Below are 26,469 nucleotides of genomic sequence, written 5' to 3'. Positions count from 1 at the left end.
TGGATAAGGAAAAGTTATTTACTTATTCCCATAATACAAGAAGTAGGGGTCACCAAATGAAATGAATAGGTAGCAGGTTTAAAACAAATAAAAGGAAGTTCTTCTTCACGCAGTGCACAGTCAATCTGTGGAACTCCTTACCTGAGGAGGTTGTGAAGGCTAGGACTATAACAGCGTTTAAAAGGGAACTGGATAAATTCATGGTGGTTAAGTCCACAAATGGCTATTAGCCAGGATGGGTAAGAAATGGTGTCCCTAGCCTCTATTTGTCAGAGGATGGAGATGGATGGCAGGAGAGAGATCATTTGATCATTGCCTGTTAGGTTCACTCCCTCTGGGGCATCAGGCATTGGCCACTGTCGGTAGACAGGATACTGGGCTAGATGGACCTTTGGTCTGACCCGGTACGGCCGTTCTTATGTTCTTATGCATGTAAGCAACTCCACCAACTACTGAAAATGTAAAAATGGGTGAGGTTACTTCTCGGGTTGTCTAGTTTCACTAGGGATTTTCTTTGCTGAAGAGACGATAAATACGGGTCTAGTGGAGGTTGAGTCTCTTTGTGTCTTTTGTTTGCTATTTCTAACTTTTTTTGGTTTTTATTTGTTTTGCAGTCTCTTCTGCATCCCCAGAGATAGCAGCAACCTGTGAGCAGTCATTTGGACTGCAGTGTAGCCTCCCATTTACAACATAGACTGAATGCACCCCTTCAGCTGAACTTCTCAACTCTAGGCATAAGTAGCAGCTGTCACTTCTACAACTTGCACTGGATCTAGCTTTTAATACGTTCTTTGTTAAACAAAACTCTGAAGGGTTTAATGTTTCTTTCTGGGCAGACAAAAAGCTCTTTTCCAGACACATTAAAGTGATAAGAATGAGTAATATTTAACATGTGATTATCAGTGACATCTAATCCTCTTGTTATGTTGCTTTTGCTTTTCAGCAATGTTACCCTCGCAGCCCCAGAGAGATTTCCAGCAGACAGGAGATTGTCTAGTACCAAGGCACATGTATATGTTTCTCTGACAGAAGTGAAAGGAGCAAGGAATAAACAAAATGCCTGTTACATAAAAGAACATTATGCCTGCAGTCAAGGTAAGTAAATAAAGCCAGTAAATAGTCTGCCTTGTTCTGGTTAGAGACAGAAATGTCCAAGACTAGTCCAACATCTCCAGGGATCAGTGCAGGATTGTGCTTGACAGGACATTTTCTAGTGCTTAGTCCAGGTTTGTTTTAGCCATTCCAAGTGATGGGACATCATTGCTAAATTGAGTGGCTGTTTCACCATCTAACAGATCTTCCTGTCAGCAAGTTTTCTTCTGATATTCAGTTCCAACTTTCCTCCTCTTAACTACATCCTATTACTTCTAGTTCTATCTCCTTGTACCACACTAAACAGTGCCCCCTATCCTTGGGGCTACTTTCAAACCAGTTTTACCCTGGTGAAACACTAGTGACATCAGTGGCGTTACTCCAGGTTTGCATTGCTGAGAGGACAATCTGCTTGTTGCTGTTTGCACTCATCAGACATTTGTAGGTAGTTTTCACATTCCCACTTAGTTGTTGCTCTGTTTAGCTCTTGTGCAAAGCACTCCTTCCAGCCTCCTAATAATGTTTAATGATCTTTGACCTCGCTTCCAATTTCTCTATATCTATTTACCCAGAATCGAATGCAACAGTCCATGTGCTGGCTGTCTCCCAGATTATCCTAGAAAGAACTTATCTCTATCCTGCTTTATGCCATTGACACCTGTATGCTGTAGCCACTATCTCGTTGGTCTCTTTTCTCGTACTGCATTGTAAACCTGTAGCTAATTTACGGCCCACTATCACACTTAGATCTCTTTCTGCACTACTGCTTTTCAGATTTCTGGCTCCCACTGATTGTCTGCATTGCAGCTGATATTTCTCCAGCTATTACTAAGCTGACTATCATACTGTTATTTCCTGCCTTTTTTTCTATTCACTTTATTACATCTCTGTCCTCGCTTCTATTTGTATCACCTCCTGATTTAGTAACTTCCATGAATTTCATTAACACCCTGCTAGTCCCTAGAGCTGTAAGGTTTTCTGTTTATCATTACCTTTGTATGTGGCACATCAGCCAGTTTGAAATCCATGTGACAGTGCTCTTTTCCGAGCCAAATTGATTTAATGTTGCAAATAAGATTTCATGAGACATCAGATCAAATGTTTTCCTTGGTTTGTGTATATAACATCTAATGAATTCCCTTCATTTACTAACTTTGAATTTTTATCAGAAAAACAATAAATTTGTCTGGTCTGATTAGGTCTTGATAAGCTCATGCTGCTCACTGCCAGTGTTTCTATTATCCTCTAATAAACGCACACATAGTCTCTTAATAGTCTGATGAGGAGTTAAAATGAGTTGTAATTGACAAGATAATTTCTTTCCTTTTCCTGAACATCAAAACCATATTTGTCTTTTTCTAATCACCTCGTACGTTCCAAGAGTTTACAAATAATTATTTTGTATTACTCATATTGCTGTGGTGCCCAGAAGGCTCCAATCACTATCAAGATGCTATTGTACATGGTCCTGTACAAACACACATCTAAGGGGTAGAATCTGATGCTGTTGCTTAGAGCAATGGCTTTCAACCTTCCCAGACTACTGTGCCCCTTTCAGGAAGCTGATTAGTCCTGTGTACCCAAGTTTAACCTCAGTTTAAAACGACTTGCTTACAAAATCAGACATACAAAAGCGTCACAGCACACTCTTACTCAAAAATTGCTGACTTTCTCAGTTTACCACATAATTATAAAATAAATCAATTGGAATAGAAATATTGTCCTTACATTTCAGTGTATAGTATGTAGAGCAGTATAAACAAGTCATTGTCTGTATGAAATCTGAGTTTGTACTGACTTTGCTAGGGCTTTTTATGTAGCCTGTTGTAAAACTAGGCAAATATCTAGATGAGTTGATGGATCCCCTGGAAGACCTCTGTGTTACCCCCAGCAACACATACCCCTGGTTGAGAACCACTGGTTTAGAGTGCATAGCACTTTATTCCATGCATAATCCCACCATGGCTGGCTCCAGGGTTTTTGCCTCCCCAAGCAGGGGGGGGGAAAAAAAGTGTGATCGCGATCTGCAGCTCTACTGCCTCCGCTTCAGTCTTTGGTAGCAATTTGGCGGCTGGTCCTTTGCTCTGAGGGGACCCGCCGCCAAAGACCCAGACATGTCGCCCCTCACTGTTGGCCACCCCAAGCAGCTGCTTGCTGGGCTGGTGCCTGGAGCCGGCCTTGAATCCCACTAAGTGAACACTGTTGCTTCACTGGGTCTGGCCCTAAGATGACAAGCGACAGGGAAAGAAAACACTAAAATATGCGCAATGTGTATGCACAATTTGTATGTGCAAATATACTCAGCTGGTATAAACCAAAGCAGCTTCATCGAAGCCACTAGAGCTACATTGATTTCCACCAGCTGAGGATCTGACCCATACATTTCTCCTGGTGTTGCCTGCAGCCTAGCCATCACTTGGTGGCTGATTTCTTGCTGCCATTGCAGCAGAACTCTTGAGAAGGTTTTAAAGGAGGAGAGAGCCCTGCTGCCCTTTGCATGGTTCCATGCACAATGAGTGGTGTGGAAAAAGGCACAAGGCAGTTCGGACAATGGGCAGGCGGGTGTTTGAGACTGGGACTGTTGGCAGTGTGGAGAGAAGAGAGGTAAGGTCACAAGACAGTAGTGAGAGGGAGAGCCAGGAAGGGCCTCAATGGTGAAGAAAGAAGCTTTAACTTGAAATGGCAGCCGTGGAGGGAGGGTTCACTGCTTCAGAAATGACTTCTCAGTCTATCCTGAGATTGTGCTCAGTTTTGAGAATCATCCTACTTGGTGCCAGTTACACCCACGACAGATCACGGTCAACATTGTTGAGAGTGGGGGACATTGTGATTTACAAAGCAGTAAAGGTTATAATATGGTCATGTGTGATCAACCACTGCAAGCACAGCATGTGAGATTCCTCCGAGCCTGTCAGAGACATAAGCAAAGAGGGCTCCCAACTCATTGTATCGGTGACGCAGCAATATTTAAACTGGCGTAAGTGGGGTCAGAGGGTTTGCAGCCACTTCTCTCCTCCTCTGCATAGTCCATCTCCTTTTACTCCTGGTAACTGCATGTCCACAATGGCAATAATATATGTGACTTATAGCAAGCTGGCTTTTTGGACTTTGCAAAGCTGCTGCAGAGCCAGCTGTTAGATGCTACCTAAGCACAATGAGCAAGGGGTATTGTCTCTTCACACAGTCACAGCTTCAGCAGGTTTTAAAGGGCACGAGCATCAAGGTATCTCTGACCAGAGTGTGTCACACAACACAATTCTTCACTGCCTGCTAAGCTGCCCCCAGGGACACTTTGCCAGCTTCTTCTGAGTCCAGTCACTTAACTCTGCCTGTAAACTCCATCATAGTCTGTTTGGAACCTAGCCATGGTCATGAAATTCCACTGCTGCATGAGAGAGTGATGGCTGTTTATGAATGGTGGATGTTTTCTTGACTGAACCAAAATGAAAATAAAATGTGCATCAAAAGAGTCTAGGGAAGAAATGACTTCTTTAGGGCTATCTCACGTCAATGTGTCTATATTTGCACAGGCTGTTTTCACAAATAGTTTAGGTGACTGCCCTGTTCTCAGAATCTGCAGCATGTATTCTTTATTTTGTGTGGGAAGCACAGTCTCAATAAGTTACAGTTGTTTGTACTACTAGATTGAAATAGAGTTCAGAGTCTGTGCAATGGATCGCAGAAAAATAATTGCCTACTGCCTCCTATTTAACTCAGGGGCAGGTGGACTAACATGCTTGGATTGCTTTCAATAGTTTAAAATGGTGAGAGTTTAAGGATTTTTCTTGTTTGCGTCTTGGGGAAGGATGGGAGGAGGTAAAATGGAAGGCAGAAGAGGGTTTAGTTTCTCATGTTGTATCAGTCACTCTGCGTAAACTCTACAAAACTGTCCCAGCATTCCTGCATTCAGAGTAATAAAATCCCAGTGTTTTGGGTTTTGCTGCATTTCAAAACACATGGCTATGAACTGGAACTGTTCAGCTCTTAGAGGAGCCTCTAATCATTCCTGGGCATTAGCCTAACATTCTGCCTCAAAGCCCCAAAAGGTGAGTTCAATCTATACTGCAGCTAACTCAGCTGCAATCAGTTGGTTCTGGCATATTAAACCCCCATCGAAATGCCTGTATTGTAACCACGACCACTGAAACCTCATTAGCCAGCTTTGCTCTCCACCCAGTTTCCTAGTTGCATCCCTAATCAGTGTGATCTGGGTCTAAATTCCAGACTGTTTATTAACCCTTTCATGGTTTAAATTCAGTCTAGGTGAAGGGAGAATGTGATGGGCATGAAAGAGCAATGCCACTAGCCTGGCCCAAGGACTCCATGCAGCCCATAGGCTTGGCACAGCTGTATCCCATGCATGGCTCTGATGATGGACAGAAATAATTGCCAGTTAAAAGTTCTTTTAAATAGTTTATCATACCACTGACATTGGTTACCAGATCCACTGCTGGCTGGATGCAATGGGCTAGATTACGGCATTGACACTCCCACTGTCTTAGGAAAGGAGCATTGTGCAGATCCCCCGAAGCATGAGAATTTTCCCCACCTTGTGTGCATGAATTTGAACCATGAAAGGGTTAATAAGTGCTTCTTGTGCAGCCTTCACCCTGCAAGGATCACTGTGACCTGTCCTTTAATCAAGGAAACGGGTAGCAGGGGGCCATTTGTTAAATGGCCCCTTACACCGCGGTGGCCCTTTGGCACACATTTCTCACTCTATGCCTCTGGCATGAAGCTTTCCTAGGCTTACAGAAATACAGTCCTATTACCATAGGGAAGCTACTCATCCAAATATGTATCAGTGCAGAGATATTTTGAGCCTATTTATAACTGCTGTTCATCATGAGAACAAAGGGAGGAAAAGGAAGAGAACAATCATTGTATATTGCCGTTATGATTTTCCATCCACAAGGACTATCAATTGCCTGAGGTTTCATATTGGCAACATGTCTCTCTCTTCCTTTTTAATGACATGAAACCTCTGAATACCCTGATTTGGACCTATGTGCATGTCAGCTGCTTGCCTTGCCTTCCCCACAGTAGATATTGCTTGGTGCCATTATAAAACAAGTCCAGTCAAGGACCCTGCAGACCTACACCCCCATCTGCTAGGCTATTCAGACGTAGAGAGCTGAAAAACACATGCTCTCCACACACTGTTTAAAAATGTGCCAAATCTATGGCCATTCAATTTCACAGCGAAAGGACTAAAACTTAGCTGAAAACTCTTTGTATTAAAAACCTGCCTTGAGTCAAGGGTGGTGAACCAGGAGAAAGGGATGTTCCAGCCACCCCAGCTTGCTGAGGAGGTGTGAGCGATCTGCTATCAATGCTCTGCATTGTATTATTTTAAAGGCAAGACTGTCATCTCCTATTGCATTAGCATCCTTCAGAAAGTTATGTTAATTTCACAGATGACAGCCCCCCTCCCCGCCTCCCCAAACTGGGCAAAACTCCTCCATGCACAACCTTTTCCTGGCCAGTGCAGAGATCTGAAAGGAGACTAAACATTTCCTCCTAACATGAAATGGTTCAAGTGTCACACTATGAGGAAGGGGACAGGGAAAGAGAATAAAATATCAGGGGTTAATGAAGGTCCTAAAAATACATTAAAGCCATGCATAAAAAGAATTAGAGCTGCTCCTTATCAATGTAATAAAGGAACATAGCTTGGAAAGGCCCTGGTTCTCAGCCCAACAACCTGCCAGAGTAGCTGGGCTGGCTTCTGGGTAGCACTGAAGGGCTGGGGGAAAGAAACAACCCCCTTCCCTTCCCTATCTCACTGCTGTTCTGCAGCTCTGATGCTGCAGCAGCATGCCCCCTCGGCAGGGCAGGAAGGTCTATGCAGTGTCTGAGCCAATAGCACGGCCCCATGTACATTGCTATCTGGCAGCCGCTGCTCTGCGGATGTCCATGCCACAGGGCTGCATATGCCTCCCTCTTTACATCACTCCCGGTTTACATAGCAGAACTGTGTTGGCTCCACTTTGCCAGGCAACACTGCATAGCCATGGTGGAGACAGGGCAGGATTTCCCCCTAAAATATTAGGTTTGCCCACCGTCTTTCAGCTTACCTTTAACGATCTGCTCCCTCCAGTTAGTTACCCTGAGGGGTTCACAAGTGAAATGTGAGGCTGGGATAACACAAACAATGGGAGGCTTTAAGTTCTGTTAGAAACAATATTTACATTGACTGAAGCCAGAAAACGCAGCGTGTTCCAATGTGGTTTTCAGTCATCTTCAGGGCACAGCTTAGTAAGGGGCAAAGAGACCATAAATCCAAGGACGCACATGCCATTTAAACAGTATTTACCAACAGTGTGAAATGATGCAGCACTGTATTTCCCTGTACTTATTATAGGAAATAGCTGTGTGATCTCAGATCCTGTGGGCAAATGTTGAGTTTTTATCTAGTTACTGGTTTGTTCAATTTAGCTGTCTGGTACAGTATGAGTTCTGGGATGTTTCCAGTCTCTACGGGAGATATGGTAATTGCATTATTGCACAGATGTGCCAAGTCCCACATTGTAAACCTGGAACTTACTTCACTCCGTCATAAACTCAGTATTGCGGGGACTTCTCCTGTATGGCAGGACAGTTATGTAAAGCAATATGGCAAGTTCCCTGTACAGATGTTTAGGAGGGCTGAGAACCTGAAATTTCATTCTGTCTTTTCAGACACACCCTGCGCATTGTGCATGATTCATATCTGAAGTGGCATAATAAATCTTCACCATGCAATGCTAGGCTCCTCACTGAGTGGGTGGAACTGCAGGCTGTCAAATGCTTATAACATATGAACTAGTTGTGTTTATTTTACACACTATACAGCCCCAATGAGAGGATGAGGAAAGAGAATGAGATGGCTGGGTGGGGGCATGGGTGTTCAGATCAAAAGCTTCAATCTGTTTTTTTCCCCCCAAGTAAATTCAAATTTCTTTGCTACATTTGCTCAGAATTCAATACTCCATCTCAGAAACAGAGAATAAGGGGCCTGATCCAAGATCCATTAAAGTCAATAAGGGGCTTTTAATTGGTGCTGTCCTAACTGCTCTTACTGACGTCCATGGTGAATCTCATTTTGACTTCAATCAGAGCAGAGCTGGCCCAGTGCTGAGCACTTTTGAAAATCCCACCTGTACAGTATAGCACAAAGTCTAGCCTGCAGTTTAATAAGGCTGAGATGAAAATGTGATAACCTCATGCAACACCTGCTCTGCAGCTAGCCAGACATTTTCAAGTCCAGTAAAACCATGTTTTCTTGTAAAGCTATTTCTAAATTCCAATGTGTGTTGGACATTATGTAAAGCACAATGCTGCATCACAAGGACAACCTTGCAAAGGCAGGGCCACCCAAAGGATTCAGGGGGCCTGGGGCAAAGCAATTTCAGGGGCCCCTTCCATAAAAAAACGTTGCAATACTATAGAATATTATATTCTTGTGGGGGCCCCTGCAGGACCCGGAGCCTGGGGCAAATTGCCCCACTTGCCCCCCTCTCTGGGCGGCCCTGTGCAAAGGGCTCAGTCCTTCCTGGTGCTCAGCTCTCCAGCCTGATCCAGCCACACACTGAGGCATGTGCTTAATTTTAAGCATGTGAGCAGTGCCATTCATTAAAGTGCTTTTCTGACTTGGGCCAAAGTGTTCAGCACCTCAAAGGACTGACCCCCCAAAAGCCCAATTCTCCTGTATACCAAACTGGAACATTTGGATGGTTTTTAAACTATTCCTATTGCCTCATAGAAATATCATTGGCTCTAAGGCTGAACAGCAGCACTGACATTATCTATGCTTAACTGGAAAGGCCAGATCTGAAGCTGGTGTAAATCAGCATAGCTCCATTGAAGGCAAGGAAGCTACTGATTTATACAAGCTGAAGATATGGCTCAGCTTCTGTGTATTGTGGCTGCTATGATATCTTTATTTACTCCAGGTGAACCCACTGGTACACGTCTGAGTATGGTTAAATTTAATCTACTGTCAGCCTTTAGAGGCTTAATAATTCTAAGTCATGATAACAAAATATATTTTATTGCAACTTTCCTAAATGGGCTCCACATTGTGTGTGATTCCAATTGGTTTTAGCTGTGGCATCATTACAGGGTTACCAACAAGATTGCATTAGAATACAGAAGTGATTTAATGCGAATATTTATTCTGAATGCAATTCTCCACTTTAGAGTTTCTTAACTGAAAGCAAAGTTCAATTGTCTACAGTTCCCTTACATCAGAACCAAACCTCAGCAGAGCTCATGAAATGCAGAATTTCTACACTAGAAAGCCTTGCACAAGCCCTTGTGCAGCTCGACTCACTCAAAGAGACAAATATGTAATGTTAATTTCACTGGAAAGACGTAGCCCTGAATTCTGTGCTAAGTTTTTGAGGCCATAAGACCTTGCATTAGTTATTAAACACTTACTTGACTCATTATTGTCACAGTCCTGGGGATTGCACTTCTGGGTGTTCTCTGGCCGCTGTTCGTGGTCACACAGGCTACTGTCTTCTTCAGCTTCACCAGTTTTTGTGTTCATGCATTTCACCTGTCGCCGCTGGATGCCACCAGCACAGGTAGCTGTGCACTGCAGAAAGTTAATTAGCTGGGATATAATCAGCTGCATCCAGAAGTAAGGTTTATTTTATATGTTGCTGCTGGAGTTGAGACTTCACTTAAATAGCTATACTCTACATTGCTAGTCACATGTTTAAAGTGGCACTCGAGCAAAATTCCTACACTGTCGTTGTAGAACTTATTTCTCTTTTATCCTCCGCTCCAGTTAGTTCTGTTTCTATGGGATACAAAGGCATTTCTATTGTACATAACCCATAGTTTATCTGGTGCTTCTGCGCTCATTAGCTTCTGCTAAGTGAACAGACCGCTATTAATTCTGCTGACTGAGGAGGTGGGAGGCTTCTTGTTTGGCTGAACATGAGGCACGGTTAGCAACACACATCCATTAACCTTCGTCTTCAGAGCTGGCCTGGCTTGTCCAGTTTTTATAATGTATCTGGTCAAAACAGGACTTCTTTAGAAACAGAGTCTTTCCCCCTCTCCCGCGTATCTTTTCTCAGCACAGCTAGTCAATGAGAAACTCTGTAATGTGGTTTATTTTTGCCAATATTCTGTATAATTTATTGAAACTGAGTCACTCACAATACGTCTCCATTCACGCCTCAGATACATGGACATGGAATGGGACATTGGTCTGCACTGAAAAGTTTTACCACCATAACTATGTCAGTTAGGGGGGTGATTTTTTTTGCTGACATCGTTATACTGGGAAAAGCCCTAGTATAGACACAGTTATAGTGGTATAAGGTGATTTATACCAGCATCATTTATTTCATTTTGCCAAAACAAAATAAGCTAGACTGGTAGAAGCACTTTTATATAGCTACACTAGGGGTTTTTGGCTGCTTTAACTATGCCAGGATAGTTAAAGTGGAAAAATGTTTAAGTGTAGACAAGGCCTTATAAACTCTATCAATTGTGTGGGCTTGATTGCAGAAACCCGTGTTATAGACCAGGTAGTATAGCAGCTGTATGCTTATCTGAGTCATAGGGTATGTCTACACTATGGGATTATTCCGATTTTACATAAACCAGTTTTGTAAAACAGATTGTATAAAGTTGAGTGCACGCGGCTGCACTAAGCACATTAATTCAGTGGTGGTGTATCCATGTTACGAGGCTAGCGTCGATTTCTGGAGTGTTGCACTGTGGTAGCTATCCGTAGCTATCCATAGTTCCTGCAGTCTCCCCCTGCCCTTTGGAATTCTGGTTGAGAGCCCAATGCATGATGGTGCAAAAACAGTGTCACGGGTGATTCTGGGTAAATGTCGTCACTCATTCCTCCTCCGTGAAAGCAACGGCAGACAATCATTTCGCGCCCTTTTTCCCTGGATTGCCCTGGCAGACGCCATAGCATGGCAACCATGGAGCCTGTTTTTGCCTTTTGTCACTGTATGTGTACTGGATGCCGCTGACAGAGGCGGTACTGCAGCGCTACACAGCAGCATTCATTTGCCTTTGCAAGATAGCAGAGATGGTTATCAGTTGTTCTGTACCATCTGCTGCTGCCATGGATGCTTCTGGCTGACCTTCGCTGAGGTCGCCAGGGGCACAAAGACAAAAATGGGAGTGACTTCCTGGGTCATTCCCTCCTTTGTGTTGTATCTAAAAATAGAGTCAGTCCTGCCTAGAATATGGGGCAAGTGTGCTAGAGAACCAGTGTACCAGAGAGCACAGCCGCTCATGTCAGATCCCACAGAAATGATGAGCTGCATGCCATTCTAGGGGGTGCCCTGCAACAACCCACCCGTTGCTTCCCTGATCCACCAACCCTCTGGGCTATCGTTGCAGTGCATCCCCTCCATTTGTGTGATGAAGTAATAAAGAATGCAGCAATAAGAAACACTGACTTTTTAGTGAGATAAAATGAGGGGGAGGCAGCCTCCAGCTGCTATGATAGCCCAGGCAGACATTAAAGGGTGAGGGGGAGAGGAGCCTAGCATCCTGCTGCTATGATAGTCCAGGCAGTACAGAATCTTTTCTTTAGACATGAAAAGGGATGGAGCTGATGGAGCTCAGCCCCCAGTTGCTATGATGAAGATGGTTATCAGCCGTTCTGTACCATCTGCCAGGAATGACCGGGAGCCATTCCTATTTTTCACCCAGGTGCCCCCGGCCGACCTCACCTGAGGCCAGCCAGGAGCACTCACAGGATGATGACGAGGGATGGCTACCAGTCCTTCTGCACTGTACCGTCTGCCACCAGGGAAGGGAGGGGAGAAGATGCTGCTGTTCAGTGCCCCAGCACCGCGTCTACCAGCAGCATGCAGTAGACATACAGTGACATGAAAAAAGTCAAGAAACAATTTTTTCCCTTTTCTTTCACGGGGGGAGAGTGGGGGTAAATTGACAAGATATACCCTGAACCACCCGGACAATGTGTTTGACCCATACAGGCATTGGGAGCTCAGCCAAGAATGCAAATACTTTTCGGAGGACTGTGGGATAGTTGGAGTCCTTGTACCCCTTCCTCCCTCCCCCCTCCATGAGCTCCATTTGATTCTTTGGCTTTCCATTACGCTTGTCACACAGCACTGTGCTGTGGACTCTGTATCATAGCCTGGAGATTTTTTCAAATGCTTTGGCATTTCGTTTCTTCTGTAACGGAGCTCTGATAGAATAGATTTGTCTCCCCATACAGCGACCAGATCCAGTATCTCACTCATACGGTCCATGCTGGAGCTCTTTTGGAATTTGGGACTGCATCGCCACCCGTGCTGATCAGAGCTCCACGCTGGGCAAACAGGAAATGAAATTCAAAAGTTTGAGGGCTTTTCCTGTCTACCTGGCCAGTGCATTCCGAGTTCAGGTTGCTTTCCAGAGCGGTCACAATGGTGCACTGTGGGATACCGCCCGGAGGCCAACACCGTCAATGTGCGGCCACACTAACCCTAATCCCACATGGCAATAGCGATTTCAGCGCTACTCCTCTCGTCGAGGAGGAGTACAGAAACCAGTTTAAAGAGCCCTTTATATCGATATAAAGGGCCTCGTTGTGTGGATGGGTGCAGGGTTAAATCAGTTTAACGCTGCTAAATTCGGTTTAAACGCACAGTGTAGACTAGGCCACAGTTAAATCCCTGGAAAACTGCTGTTCAAAAATAATACACATGATTAATTCCCAAGAGAAATTCAGCTGCAGGAGACATTTATTTCCCTTAAACATTTGCTCACCTGTCCCCATGACCCCACTACCCATTTGGTACATGGGTGAGTGTTGCAGGGTCTTGTGTTATTTGGCCTTAGCATTTCATCACACCGTCCGAATTCTGGACACGTAACTAAACGCTCCTGCTCACCACTGCCGCATGACTCAGAGCACTAAGGAGAAACAAACAAACCATCAAATTGAAATCAGTCTGGAGTAACAGAAAAGGAAAAACACCCCATTTACTTGTTTCTTATGGAATTACAGTGTGAAGTGGCCCTAAGAAAAATTTGCCTCCAGTGTTGAATGCCCATTTTTCTGATTATAACTATTGTCTGCGGGTGGTTTCAGTTGTGGAAGTGAGGATACTAAATTGATTTGAAGTTTAACTCTTAGGCACACACAGCTTTGTAAGAATACAGCAGATGTCAGCTCATAGACCATTTACTACTTCCTAGATCCAAATACTTAGAGGGTCAGATTCTGCCCACAGCAAAGGTCACACAATACTCCCACTGACTTATCAACTAGAGTTGCACAAGCCGAACTGAGTGTGGAATGTGGCCTACCAGCTGACTAGTACTACTGTGTACTTCTTAAATAATAGCCAGTATACACTGCACTATGAGGCTAAGCAAAAGTAAAAGCCAGCGAAATGTATTTGCAGGGAAGGGAATGAAAAATAAGTGCTGATGTGAAACATCACATGACAAACCAGATAAAAAATATATTTACTGGATATACTGATAAGAAAATGAATGGCGCGTCTAGTGATAAATGGATCCAAGTTAGGAAGATATTTGACTGGGAGAGTGTAGAGTAAACAATAGATTTCAAGGCCTTCAGATTCCTTTACTTAGCTGACAGGCTACTTTTAAAGCTGAAGGCAAAAATGAACATGGAATAAAAGATAATGGGCTAATCCCATGCCGCAGTGTAAGCATGGGGGTTACGAAAGGAGGACTGTGCCAAGGTCAGACTGGTGGGGAAGGAGAAAATCAGTGAAGAAATAACATTTAAATAACCATTTAAACATTTTTCTGTGGAATCTTCCAACTGAAGATACCCTGGGATGCATCATTTTGTGGCTTCACAAATACCAGAAGTCCCTTTGTAATCCCAGAATGCTTCTCCCAACGATATCCCAGAATGCCTCATTCAGTGACATCGCCGGTAAACAAAGGAAAAACAGGAAAGGAAAACAGATAAGTTATAAGCTATTTTGGGGCTGAGTGCCTTCACCAGCCTGCTCAGGGGACTCTCTGGTGGGCACCGCAGATGGCTGGCTTCAGCTGGATTCTCCTACGTCCAACAGGGGTTTGGAACACAGCACCAGCTTTATTAGTCTCCTAGTTTGTGGGGCTACTGATCTGCCTGTGGAAACTTATGGGGGCAAGTGGAAGAGAACATAGATCAGCAGTTGCTTACTGGAATTTCCATTAAAACATTCAACTCGTGTCTGAGATTAACCCAATTTTCATCACAGTTTGGCAGTTCATCATTTAATAGACACTTGATAGTGTTGGGTTATTTGCAAACAGCTGTTAAAACATTGAAAAGAACTTGGTCTATCTGTGCCTTCATGTATTCCTTACAGAGAGGCCTGCTGCATCAGGACCCTCTGAACTCTAGTGACGTTTGGGCCAGGCCCATCTCCGATGATGTATTGTGTGCACCTTCTCTCTCTGGAAATCCCTCTCACCTCTCTCCAGGATGAGATATACCAGTCCAGACAAGGATTGGTTTGGCAGGGAGTCTGCATTGGGGGCTTGTAGAAAACAGCTTGACAATGAAAGGGCCGCAGAAGCCTCTGTTCTCTGGTGTCAACGCAGTGCACGTCCCGAACCTTCAGTCCCCCTCCGCAGTTCTTGGAGCACTGGGTAAACAATACAATGAGTCATGCTCGTGGAGCGGAGGCAGTAACAGTGTCCAGACATGAATCTCTCTGGCAAAGTGGAGTTTACCCAGATATTAAATAAATGAATTGTCAAGCTCTGTCCTTCATTAACGCCTTCAGTTTTTACTTTTGGGTCTCTCCGTGATTGTACCTGGCCCAAGCTGGAGAGGGTCCTAAGCACGACTACCACCACCAGGACTTTCCACTCTCAAAGGATTCTATTTGCATTTTTAATGGTGACAGCTTTTTGAGGTCATGTCCCCACACCCGCAGATCTTGAAAGTTAAGGCCTATTAAAACCATCTCTAGTAATCCTGCCGTTCCATGAGTGGTGCCTACCATTTATTCTCAATGGGATTGTCCAGTCTAGTTTCAAAAGTCTCACGCTATGAGGGATTCTTATGAAACTTTCTGAGAGTCTAACACGGCCAAGGTATTCCCCAATATCCCCCCACAACTCTCCTTAGTAGCTTTAGCCCAGACCACCCTAAGGGATTTCACTCCTACTTTTGCTCACTTCCTTCCAATCAGAGCTATTATGTTCCCACTTAGTTACTCTTTCCACTCACTGGGTTTCCTAGTTTGGGCTTCAGTCCCAACAGAAATGTTTACACTGCTATTCTTAGCTGCGTAGCCTGAGCCCAGTGTCTCTGAGTCAATTGACCCTGACTCTGAGACTTGATGGTGTGGATTTTTCTTTGCAGTGCAGACATACCCAGAGACACCAGTAAAGGGCAAGGAGAAGGGAAGTATATTTATGTTTACCTTACTCCAGTTTCCAATACGCCACGAGGAACATGGTCTCAGGTAACACCTTCGAGCAGGGACAGGTTTATTTGCAGCAACACAATCTTCATCTTTGCCTGTGCTACAATGAACTGTCCTCCAGCTCGCTCCTAAGCCACAGGTTGTGGAGCACTGGAACACAGTCAGTAACAGAGCAAAAATTAACCCCTGCCTCCACCCACCCACAGAAACCAAACTCAGCAGTCAGGGAACTACACAGGCAGCAAAGCAAACAACTTGTCTTCATGGGAAAATCCTATGGAATTCGACGGGGGTGAAACCACAAGGATGCAACAAAAATTAAATGGGATTCTGCAGAAATGTGTCTTAAAACCTGCAGGGCCCAATTCACCACTGGATTACTGCAGGTCAGTGGCGTTACATCACTGTCAATGCAACAGTGAATCACAACCACAGAATGACTGAAAGCGTTTCTATAGAACATTTAAACCATCCTGAAGAAGTGAATAGAGAACTTTATCCCTGCCAGAGAAGTGTTTGTGCTAGTTTACAATTCCCCAGCAAGATTCTCATTCTTTAATCAGTTCCTAGAGGACTTCAGGCTTCCTTGTGTTTTGGGAGGAAGAAGAGTAGGAAGGGAGATCCTCTAGAATAACTTTAGTTGTGTGTGCTCTGGCTAGGAGACTGTCCTTTCTTCTCCACTCCAGCTTTGCCTTTTGAAATGCTTTACAGAAATTTGTGCATTTGACTGTTACTTGGCATTACCTACAACGAGTTTCTAACTGATTAAGAAGCAGCTGCACCTACTGGGCCATGAAGCCACGGGGTAAGTGGGTGCAGCTCCAGGGTCTTTATTTCACCAGGGGTGGATTTAGTCTGGTTAATTTTAGAGCTTCATTTAATTAGCATTGCTGGCTTTGTTTGTTTAACTGCTCTCTGCAAAGAAACTCCTCCTCATTTCCTTTAAGGCCAAGCATTCCTTTTATCGTAGTTCACAGCTCAAGTCTTTTTATGTGATACAAGTTCTGATAAACTTTTCTCTCCTATCAGTCCCCTTCCGAAGTGTAGAGCCTGCATCTAGTTCTCCTCTCTAGGCTCATCTCTAGAATCTTACTTTCCAGAGCCCAATTATTCTCATGGTTAGGTAGCACTAAAGACTAATTATTAGGAGACTCTTGAGAAGTTTGCGTACAGAACTTAAGAATTTGGGGACAATCCTTAATATCAGTATAAGACAATCGAGCACACAAGATGTATAAAAAGGGCATTGAACTGAGCATTATTTGAGCCCTGCATCAGGAACTGACGAGCCCTGTTCAGAATATGTGATTAAATTGTGCTCTCAGTGTAATTCTGTTTCATTGCTGTGACGTAGCTGTCCTTGAGCAGCATATGACCCACTGCACACTGTGAACTCTGTAACAGACATTCTCGATAGAGAAAGTGCAGTGGAGGGAAATTCGGATTATACTGGGGAGCAGACAGGCACACTAACGTATTCTCTCTTTGTGCTTTTTTGACTCTCACTTTATTACCATGCAATGAATTGTATCAGCCATTTGTCTGTCATTGCAAAGTCTATCCAAAGAATAGTCATAGGAAGCTATCACCATGTAATAAAGGGACATGAATAATTAGTGATAGTAGCTCAGTCAGCAGACTTGGTGCTGTATGATTTTTCTGACAAGTTGTAGTTGTGATGTGCATAGAATCCCTGTGATTTTACCATGTTTTAAGGCTCTCTCAGACAAAGGTGTAACTGAGCTTTCCGGGGCAGAGCCTGCATACTATGGTGTGTCTGTACAGAGCCTCGCACAACAGGTCCCTGACCTGCCAGGCCCCCAGGCACTCCAGTAATACAGATAGTGGAAGGGAGTTGGAAGCCCGTTCGTGGCCTGGAGCTGGCACACTGCCAGGGCTATATATTTAGCTGCTGGGCGAAGTGGTGGGCGGGGCCACCCCCCCCACTAGAGAACTGGGGGGACCCTTCCCCATGAGGCTTAGTGCACAATGGGACTGTGCAGGCTGCTCCATGCTTCACCAAGTTAGGGCTAAGTTAGGGTTAGGGCTCCAGTGGCTGCACAGCGTATGGGAGGGACTATGGTGCCTTCTCCCTGCTCTCCCGCTTGCGAGGCCAACGTAAGGGCTGCTCTAACCAGAGGCTTTGTGCTTGGGGGGCACAGTCTGCCTCAGTGGGAGGAGAATGCCGCAAAGGGGGCGGGTATAACTGCACCCTCCCATTGCAGCAGCCAGCAGAGCTAGTGTGTGTGCAGGGGAGGCAGGTCACATCCCTTAGGAGGGTAACAGTGGGTGTGCTCACCCATGCACTGGGAAGCTCTGGCCAGCTCTGTGCCCTATCCCATACTGCTGACTAAATGCCCCTAGCACCACCCTGCACTTAATTCCTTCCGCTAATGCACGGAAATGGAGCTTGGCCAAGGAAAAGAATGGATCTGTGAAACATGTACCTTTTCTGTAAGCCCTACATGACAAAGCCCTGCTAAAGGGCCGGGCCCATCTGCCAGATAGTGCCAGGGCTACTCTTTTCATAGGTGTCAGATGTACTTGCCTCACTCCATCGCCCAACTTCCCAGCTGGTCGTTACTGTGGTTGCTCTGGTAGCAGGGAGCAATAGGAGAGAATCCTCCTTTGTTTCTGCCTCCTGCTGCTCAGGAAGGCTGGGCGTGGGGAGAGATGTTCTGCGTTCTCCATCCCTGTTAGCAAATATCCTCTGGGTGCCCCCTGGGGAGCTTTCATCTGGGCCCGTGCTTTCGGTTGGGCCTGCGTAGGTGGCCCAGGGCATGTCAGAAAACACCTCCCTTCTATAATGAGTCGTCTCTATTTCATGTGCTTCCCTCTCAGCCCACCATGCCGTGGTGAACTCGGCTGGCAAAGCAGAGAGCGTCCCTTCTGGACCAGCTGTGGGGTTTGGATCTGAGGATACTGGCACGGCTGGAGCTTGGGCACCCTGGGGGGCTAGACTGTTTGATGTAAGTGTCCTGATTTCTTGTGTGGATGGCTCATGCACATGGGGAGGCATGGACCTTGGCAGGGGAAGAGCTGTCATGGCGGCTGCTTGTGTATCAGGCGTCTGTGAAGCAGCATTGAAATCATCTAGCTGCTTTGGTACATCCTCTGCACGGGATGTATGGTCATCTGGTTCCTTGTTATCTAACTTTTGTGAACCTATAGTGGGGTGAGTGTCTTCACTAGTGCCTCCTGTTTCCTGCTTAGATCCATGTTCAGTGGAAAGGAAAGGGGTGTCTTTAGCTGCAGGATGCAGTGACTCATTTGTCGTTGGCTGGGGAGGGAGGTTATGTGGGGGCCTGTTCATGTCTGCACTCTCTGCTGTTGTGGTTATACCGGCCTGTGCTTTTTCATCTTCGGTTTTGGAGCCAGTGCCACCATCATCGATGATGATCAAATCCATTTCATTGGTATCTTCCTGGCCTGGCTCGGTAATACCAGCCAAGCCATCATCTTCACTGTCATTGTTAGCAGGAACCTCTGTGTTTTTACCATCCTCTTTTCTGCTTCCACGCTCTCCTGTACTTCCCCAAATGTCATACATCTCTTCTCCACCAGCACTGCCCTTGTCAACAGGCAGTGGTGGAAAGGGAATGTTCAGATAAGGATAACTGACAGAGGGGATGGTGACTGTCGCATCCTCTTCAGAAATGGTCCTTGTCAGCAGGACTCCTTGGGTTTTATCAGTGGGCAGATTATCCTGGTTGTTTATAGAATAAAGACTTGTTCCATTTTCAGTGGATGGATGATCTTCGGAAAGTGGCGTCTGCATTTCCTCCTCCTCATCTCCAATGTAAGAGGGGGTTATGTAGTGGGCAGTAGCTGTCCCGATATCCTCATGTTCTTCAGTTATACCGAAGAGAGTTTTATTGTCTCCAGTGCCAGCTTTTTCCTTTTCTTCATTATGCACATCTGCAGAAGTATTTGTCTCACTTCTTGCTGAGTTTCCTTCATTGGGTTCTCCTTCTGGTTTTACATTATACAGAATGTTAGGAGACATTTTATTAGAAGCCTCGCCCTCAGCATCTGGTTTAAACCCCTCACTCTTGATGTCTTTCTCACCCAGGGGATCATAGGACAGATCTTCATGGAAATTAATAAAATTATAATCATAGTAAAAATCATCCACAAACACATTTTCCTTTTTGTTACTGCTGCTTGAAAAATCTTCCTCTGTTATGACATTCTCATCTTTGGATTTTGGATTATTTGGAATTGAGGGGCTGAAGTGGGAAATGTGATGATTGGGAATGTAATTTATTTCATTAAATAGTTCTCTGCTTGAAGATCCGCTGCCAGACCAGTCAGTGTTGGCATTTTCTGTTTTCTTCTGGCATTGCTTCGGGGAGCAAGTCGTTTCTGACAGCGGTCTCTGTGTAAGATCACAAGTTGTCCTAGTATCGTTATTGCAATAAACAAGGCGTCTTTGTGTTCCATTTCCACACGTTACTGAGCACTGGAGTAGAAAAAGAAATGAAAATATCAGAAACGAGAGCATGAGAAGCAGTAGTCAGCAAATGATAGTAAGGACGTGTATTATCATACAACCATGGGCATGGCTATGCAAATGAGATGCTTTAATAGTCATATGGGAGTGACTATGCTCAGCTTTTTACTCAGTGCTAACTCTCTGAGCCTGTAAAGCCAAAAGTCAAAAATGCTTGAACTGAGCAGCTTGTTCATACAATTAATAAAAATTCTGTACCTTCTCCAACCAACTTGACTCAGGAGTGCTTTACTAAATATTATGGCATTTCGTTCTGCTGGGTAGATATACAGTACCGAGAAAGCTATATATTACAAAAAAAAGTCTGGTAGTGAGCCTGTAATAAAGGGCCATTCATATTTCTGTTACAAACCACTTTTCTGGTGTATTTATATCTCGGCCTATTTTGCTTTAGGCTGAAACTTGGCCTACATGCCGGCCAGAAAGTTTTCTTGGAGTTGGGGTTTGTGGAGAGGACTGGCTAAGATGATCTGATAGCCCCAACTACAGTTGCCATGAATTCTGGCCCTTCTCATGACAGAGATTGTTAAATAAAGGGGTGATAACATGGGTGTGGGCCTGGGAAATGGAAAATCAAGGATTAATGAGACATTTTGTTGAGGAAAAGCACATAATGGACCCATTGACATTATTCAGTATAAAAGAGACCCACGAACTGGAAATAAGGTCAGTGAAATTATCCTACCTAATATGTAATTCATAATTTCATTAACATCACACTTGCTCTAATGAGCCACAGATCGTTATGCTTAATTATAACTGATTTATGTAGCATTACTCATGTATTACAAAGTCCCTTACACAATCAAACTAGAAAGGCAAACCTAAGCACAGGGGCTTTCAATAAAAATACCATTTATTTGGGTTGACAATATATCAGTTTGGGAAAAAAGGTTAATTTACAGTGACCAAAGCAAGGCAATCAGAATTCAAAGTGAATTGCACAGATTAAGTTCTCAGACTATTTGCAGAGTTATGTGGGGTCTGGCCAAGCTGTGCTTGGGGGCAGACCCAAGTGAACATGTGTGTGTGTGGATGGGGGTGGATACGTTACATATGTGCAAAAGGTCATTAGGTGCCAATGTTGTGCTTCCGCAGTTCCACATGCTGCTAGCTAGCCCTTGGCACATGTTAATGTCTCTCTGAGGGACCAATAAGGCAGCTGGGGAGTGAAGTGAGTGGAGTGGAGGTCACATTCTCTCCCGAGGGCACGCAGTGTGGGAGTTATTTATGAGGATGTGCACACTGGCTGTCTATCCTGGGTGCTCACCCACACTGGAGAAATCCTAGTTGCCCAGTGAGGGCTGTGATTTGGACCACTCGTGTCATTGGCCCATATACTAAAAAAGACAAATGTATTAATATTGTCAATCAAAATATGGGGAAAGCAGGGCCGTTCTCATGAACATACTAAGACAGAGTTCAAGACTGTGTTTCTACTGCAATGGTTGAGAAGAGAGGAAGGTTGGCTCAATGATTCGGGCACAAGCCTTACTTAATTCCCTGCTCTGTCCCAGACTGCCAGTGTGACCCTGGGTAAGTCATTTAGTCTCTTGGTGCCTCAGTGTCCCATCTGTACAATGGGGATAACAGCACTGCCTTACCTCATAGGAGTGTTGTGAGGATAAATACATTGCAAATTGTGAGGTGCCCAGATACTGTGGTGAAGGGGGGCAGGGTGAATAACTTGGATGGATGGATGGATGGACAAGTAGCAGTGACATTGCGGTGGGGGATCTTCATTCCAGTTTTATATGCATATCATGTTCAGCACTTTGGGGAAAACACTGGTTTCTTGAACTCTGTTCTCAGGATGTCAGTGAAGGATTTTCAAATACCTTTTTGGTTGTAAATGTAAATCAATTCACGATTTTCTAGTTTTTCTCTCCCCATTAGGGAACCAAGGGCCAGGTCTGGACTAGCAAAGAGATTATAGTCCCCACTTTGATTCCAGCTGGCTCCTGTGTGGGAGGACAGACCCAGTGAAGCATCTTCCCCACCCTTGGTCAGCCCCAGTGCTCCCTGCATTTATCAATTGCTGACTCAGCAGCTTACAGCCTCTGCCTGAGTATCGAAGGGCAGGACTGAGCCTTTGTTTCCTGTAGGTTACAGGTTCTTTGGAAATGTAAAATCTGAGTGAATCTGGGGTAAGGAATGTGCTTGGCACAAGGATCAGTTTATTTAAAACAAGTGTTCATTAGCAGACATTTATACCAGTTACAAAATAGCACTGAAATAACCTGTTATGACGTACTAACATCCCTTAGCAGGATCCAAGCCCATTTCACAGCACCCTGCTGCCATCATAAAAACACAACCAGACCAAGGAGCAATGTCTACAGCCCATTCCTTATTACGTACGCCAAAGCCTGAGAAAACAGGTGACCCCAGAAGGTCAACAAGCCCAGGCAGCTAAGGCACAAGGCAACTGAGTCCCAGAGTAGAAAACCTCCACTGAGAACGCTCTGGCTCCAGTCTCCTGATGTTTGAATCTAGGGGATCTCAGTAGGCTGATCTCAACTATCAGGACGGCACAAGGAGGGAGAGATTAGGAACTTCACAGGGGTGGCAACCAACAAGCACGGGAAAAGTTTAACAACATACTTTAGCCTTTTGACCACAGCATTGAACTGGGAGCTCATGTTCTGCTGATTATCTACCATGACCCCCAAGTCTATTTCAGAGTAAGCTCTTTCTGGGCTGGTAGTCCCTATCCTGTAACTATGGTTTGCGTTCTTCGTTTCTAGCTGCATGATGTTGCATTTGGCTGTATTGCAATGAATATTGTTTGCTTGCATTCAGTTTACAAAGCGATCTGGATTGTTTTGGATCACTGATCTGTCTTCTTCATTATTTACCACTCCCCCAGTCTCTATGTCATCTGCAAATGTTATCAGGAATGATTTTATGTTTTCTTCCAGATCTCTGATAAAAATGTGAAATAGTGAAAGGCCAAGAACTGTTCCCTGTGGGACCCACTGCAAACACACCCACTCAGTGATGATTCCCTGTTTACAATCACATTTTGAGACCTATCATTAGCCTCTTTTTATCCCATTTAATGTATCCACAGAGATTTTGGATCATTCTAGTTTCTTAATCAAAATGTCATGTGGTAACTTGTTAAATGCCTTACAAAAATCGATGTATATTACAACAACACTATTACCATTATCAGCCAAACTTATAATTTCATCAGAAAAAGATATCAAACATATACCCATATTTGGCATAGATAATATTACCCTTATTTAATTCTTTATTAACTGAGTGCCATATCAGCTGTTGCATTATTTTGCCCAGGATCAGTGTTAGGTTGGCAGGTCTATAAATACCCAGTTCTTCCAACTGACCCTTTTAAAATATTGGCACAACTTTAGCCCTCTTCCTGCCTTCTGGAACTTCCAGAGTGTTCCAAGACTTATTGAAAATCACCATAACTGGTCCAGAAGGCTCCTCAGCCAGCCCCTTTTAAACTTCAGCTGCTCCAGGCCAACGGGGGAGGCGGGAAGTGGTGGCCAGCACATCCCTCGGCCCACACCACTTCCCACAGCCCCCATTGGCCTGAGACTGCGAACCACGGCCAGTGGGAGCTGTGATTGGCCAAAGCTACAGATGCAGCAGGTAAACAAACCGTCCCGTCCCGCCAGGGGCTTTCCAAGCGGCGTCCCACGTTGGGGAACACTGCCTTAGTGTGTACACACATACAAACTCTCGTGACTTCCCTAAAACGCCATGTTGCAGTGGGCTCAAAACATTTGCAGGATTCTGCCAAAGTTTAGGGTGGAAACTCGTGGTGCTGCAAAATATTTAAAAGGCTTTAAAAGCTTTTTTTTCTGTCAGTCTAATTCTTTGCACCAAGCACTGAGTATTTGCTAGTCCCTGATGGAGGAAACAGCCAGATTTGAAGAAGGAAAAAAGATTATAACAGCCTCGTGGTGATTCTTTATTTTAAGATCTGTCTGGGTCACAAACCTGCTTTTCACTTGATCTGTTTTTTATAATTGCAGCTCCTCAAAAAAAGAGAGAATTAAAATGAATTTTAATGTTTCAATTGTCAGGACTCCAACTATTTCCAGGAATGTCTGACAGGTGGAGTTTGAATGAGAGCTAGACACCTCCTGCCCCTCCCCCAACCTGAGTTTTCTGTCTGAATTCCTCTCCTACCACCTCTTTAAAATGGTTTAATCTGAGCCAGCCCCTGTGTAAAGTGTTTCATTGCTGAGATTGTTCTAGGATGTAGTGATTCCCCAGAGGGCCCTGTGCTTTGCATGTGAGTGCGGTAATGAACAAGCTACCTGAATCAAGGATTAGTTCTCTAAGCTGGTGGGTCTCAACTTTTTTTCATTTTCTAATGGAGGTGCGGACCCCTTTGGAAATCTTAGACATACTCTGAGGGCCCCCAAGGGTCCATGGACCACAGGTTGAAAATCATGGTTCTATGGTAACGAACACCTTTCGCAGACCCCTTAGCCATAGTCCGCAGATCCCCAGGGTTGAGAACCACTATACCCCGGCTGAGAACCACTGCTCTAATATTTACTGTGGTTCCAGCAGAGCCCAATGTTCCCTGAGCATGTTTATCTAAGTGACCCTTCAAGCTTCCCAAGGAAACTGAGACTAACGTGCTCTTTACCCTCTGACTTTCTCACCTCAGACCAGTTGCCCATGGCCCATTGAGCAGGACAAAGGATATCCCTATTACAGGGTGCAGTGGCGTCTGGCTTGGAGAGATTCTGACATTCTGTGTGCTGCAAAGCCCGCTGTTCGTCCAGCCACACGCTTTGAATGCAAAGGACCGTCCTCGTCATGAGCCCAGCTTCACCACAAGTGGCAGAGCATTTCTGCCACTCGCCAACCCACCACCTAGGAAAATGAAAGGGGAAAAGGTGGGAGCTGAAGTGAGCTTTCATATTAGCAGGTTTGTTGCTAGCAACAATGCAATATCTATCCTCCTTTGTAAGACAAAACACTCAGCATTACAGAGATGTTCACATCTCCACGTTCTGAGCTAGATTTCAAACACTCCAATCTGCACGGGCATTGGGAACCTGGTGTGTGGTTTAGGTGTAAAGACAGAAGCTGTTTGCAAAGCAGAGGCTAGTTGGGACTGCTCTCCTGCCTAGAGGTCAGAGGAGTGGGGGTCGCTAGGGAAACTTGGCTCCTGATCAGGGTTTTGGATTTCAACCTTCCCAAAAGTTCAGGGCATTGGGATTCAGGATCTGCAGTTCTGTGTGGCATGAGTTGTCATCTACAGGGCAGCATGTGAGTTCATGGTCCTTTCCAGCAAGGTCTGAACACAGAGGAGCTCAGACCCAGCTCCTCTTAGCTTCCATTGATTTCAATAGGAATTAGGCACCTTAATACCTTTGAGGATCTGTCTACAGGCCCAAGCTGCAAATGCCTATTCACATGGGCATCAGTGAGGCTCTGCATAGGAGCAAAAGGTCTCTTGTATGGATCCAATTGCAGGACTGGGGCCATAGTTCTTACCAGATGCCAGGGTGGAGGGAGTCAGATGCAGAATCATGGAGTCCAGTGGTCACTTTTATACAGACAGGCCAACGCCCAGGCTGCTGTAGGTCAGTGCAGCTCTGCTGACTTCAGATGCTGATTTGCACCAGTTGAGGTTCTGCTAAAGTAGTGACAGCATCCAGGGCTGGATGAGAATGAGAAGATGAAAAAGCAAAGAAAAGCAAACCTGGCTGGGCAGGGCTCTTCGCTACACGTCCTCTGCTTGTCGTCGGGTCGGGTTAATGAGTCACAGTACCGCTCTTCCACTATCCCAGCCATCTTTTCAACACAGTGCACAATCTGCCTCTGAACACCTGGTGACAGAGAGAGGCAGCAAACATGGGTTCAGATTGCCAAGCAGGGCCCCCACTGAAAATGGCTTTGGCGTGTCAAGAGCTGAGTGTTTGAACTGCACACCTGCAGGTAGCTGTTACAATCAGCCCCCTTTATAGGGGGCTTGAGGCATGGAATGTTATAATTAAGTGGCCTCGGAATGAAATGATTTGAGCCTCAGGTCAGCAGATGTCAGGTTTAGATTGCAGCGCTCCGAGACACGCATGCACAGCACTTATCATAAAGCATGAACAACCAGCACCTTTGTCTGAGCTTTCTCTTTGTTAGTCAGTCTGCTGGCAGCTCCCTCCCTATTTAAAATCAACCAAAAAAGTGGCCTATAAAAAATTAAAGATAATAATGCTGACTATGTAGGAGGAATAAAATGAACTCCCCACAATAAATCCTTTAAAATGGTAAGCTACAAAAACATCAGTCGGGCACTGGCGTAGTGTGGTTTTTATTCACTTGTTTCATTAATCCCAAGGTGTTTGGCCATTAAAAATCCATTGCTAACATGTTACAGGAGGCCGTCAAATAACTTGACTTACTAAGAAGGAAAGAAAAAATCCTTAAAAATTAAATGACTTGAAAAGTCTGTTTCTGCAGTTTGTCCGTGATGCCTGTCCAGAA

General features: G+C 44.8%; 1 protein-coding gene across 1 annotated transcript in view; it reads right to left on the bottom strand.

Annotated features, from left to right (window-relative positions):
* ADAMTS7 (ADAM metallopeptidase with thrombospondin type 1 motif 7) overlaps window positions 1-26,469 on the bottom strand; it is a 131,068-nt gene that overhangs the window by 29,601 nt on the left and 74,998 nt on the right. Inside the window, 7 exon segments of the mRNA XM_032764359.2 lie at window positions 9,514-9,673; window positions 12,838-12,984; window positions 14,514-14,687; window positions 15,474-15,626; window positions 18,025-19,938; window positions 24,642-24,855; window positions 25,691-25,817. Coding sequence (XP_032620250.2) covers window positions 9,514-9,673; window positions 12,838-12,984; window positions 14,514-14,687; window positions 15,474-15,626; window positions 18,025-19,938; window positions 24,642-24,855; window positions 25,691-25,817 — 2,889 coding nt within the window.

This window comes from Chelonoidis abingdonii, chromosome 9, assembly GCF_003597395.2.
Source record: "Chelonoidis abingdonii isolate Lonesome George chromosome 9, CheloAbing_2.0, whole genome shotgun sequence".
Classification (NCBI taxonomy): Eukaryota; Metazoa; Chordata; order Testudines; family Testudinidae; genus Chelonoidis; species Chelonoidis abingdonii.
Note: the sequence above shows the minus strand (reverse complement) of the source record. Positions and strands in the feature narration are given on the sequence as shown.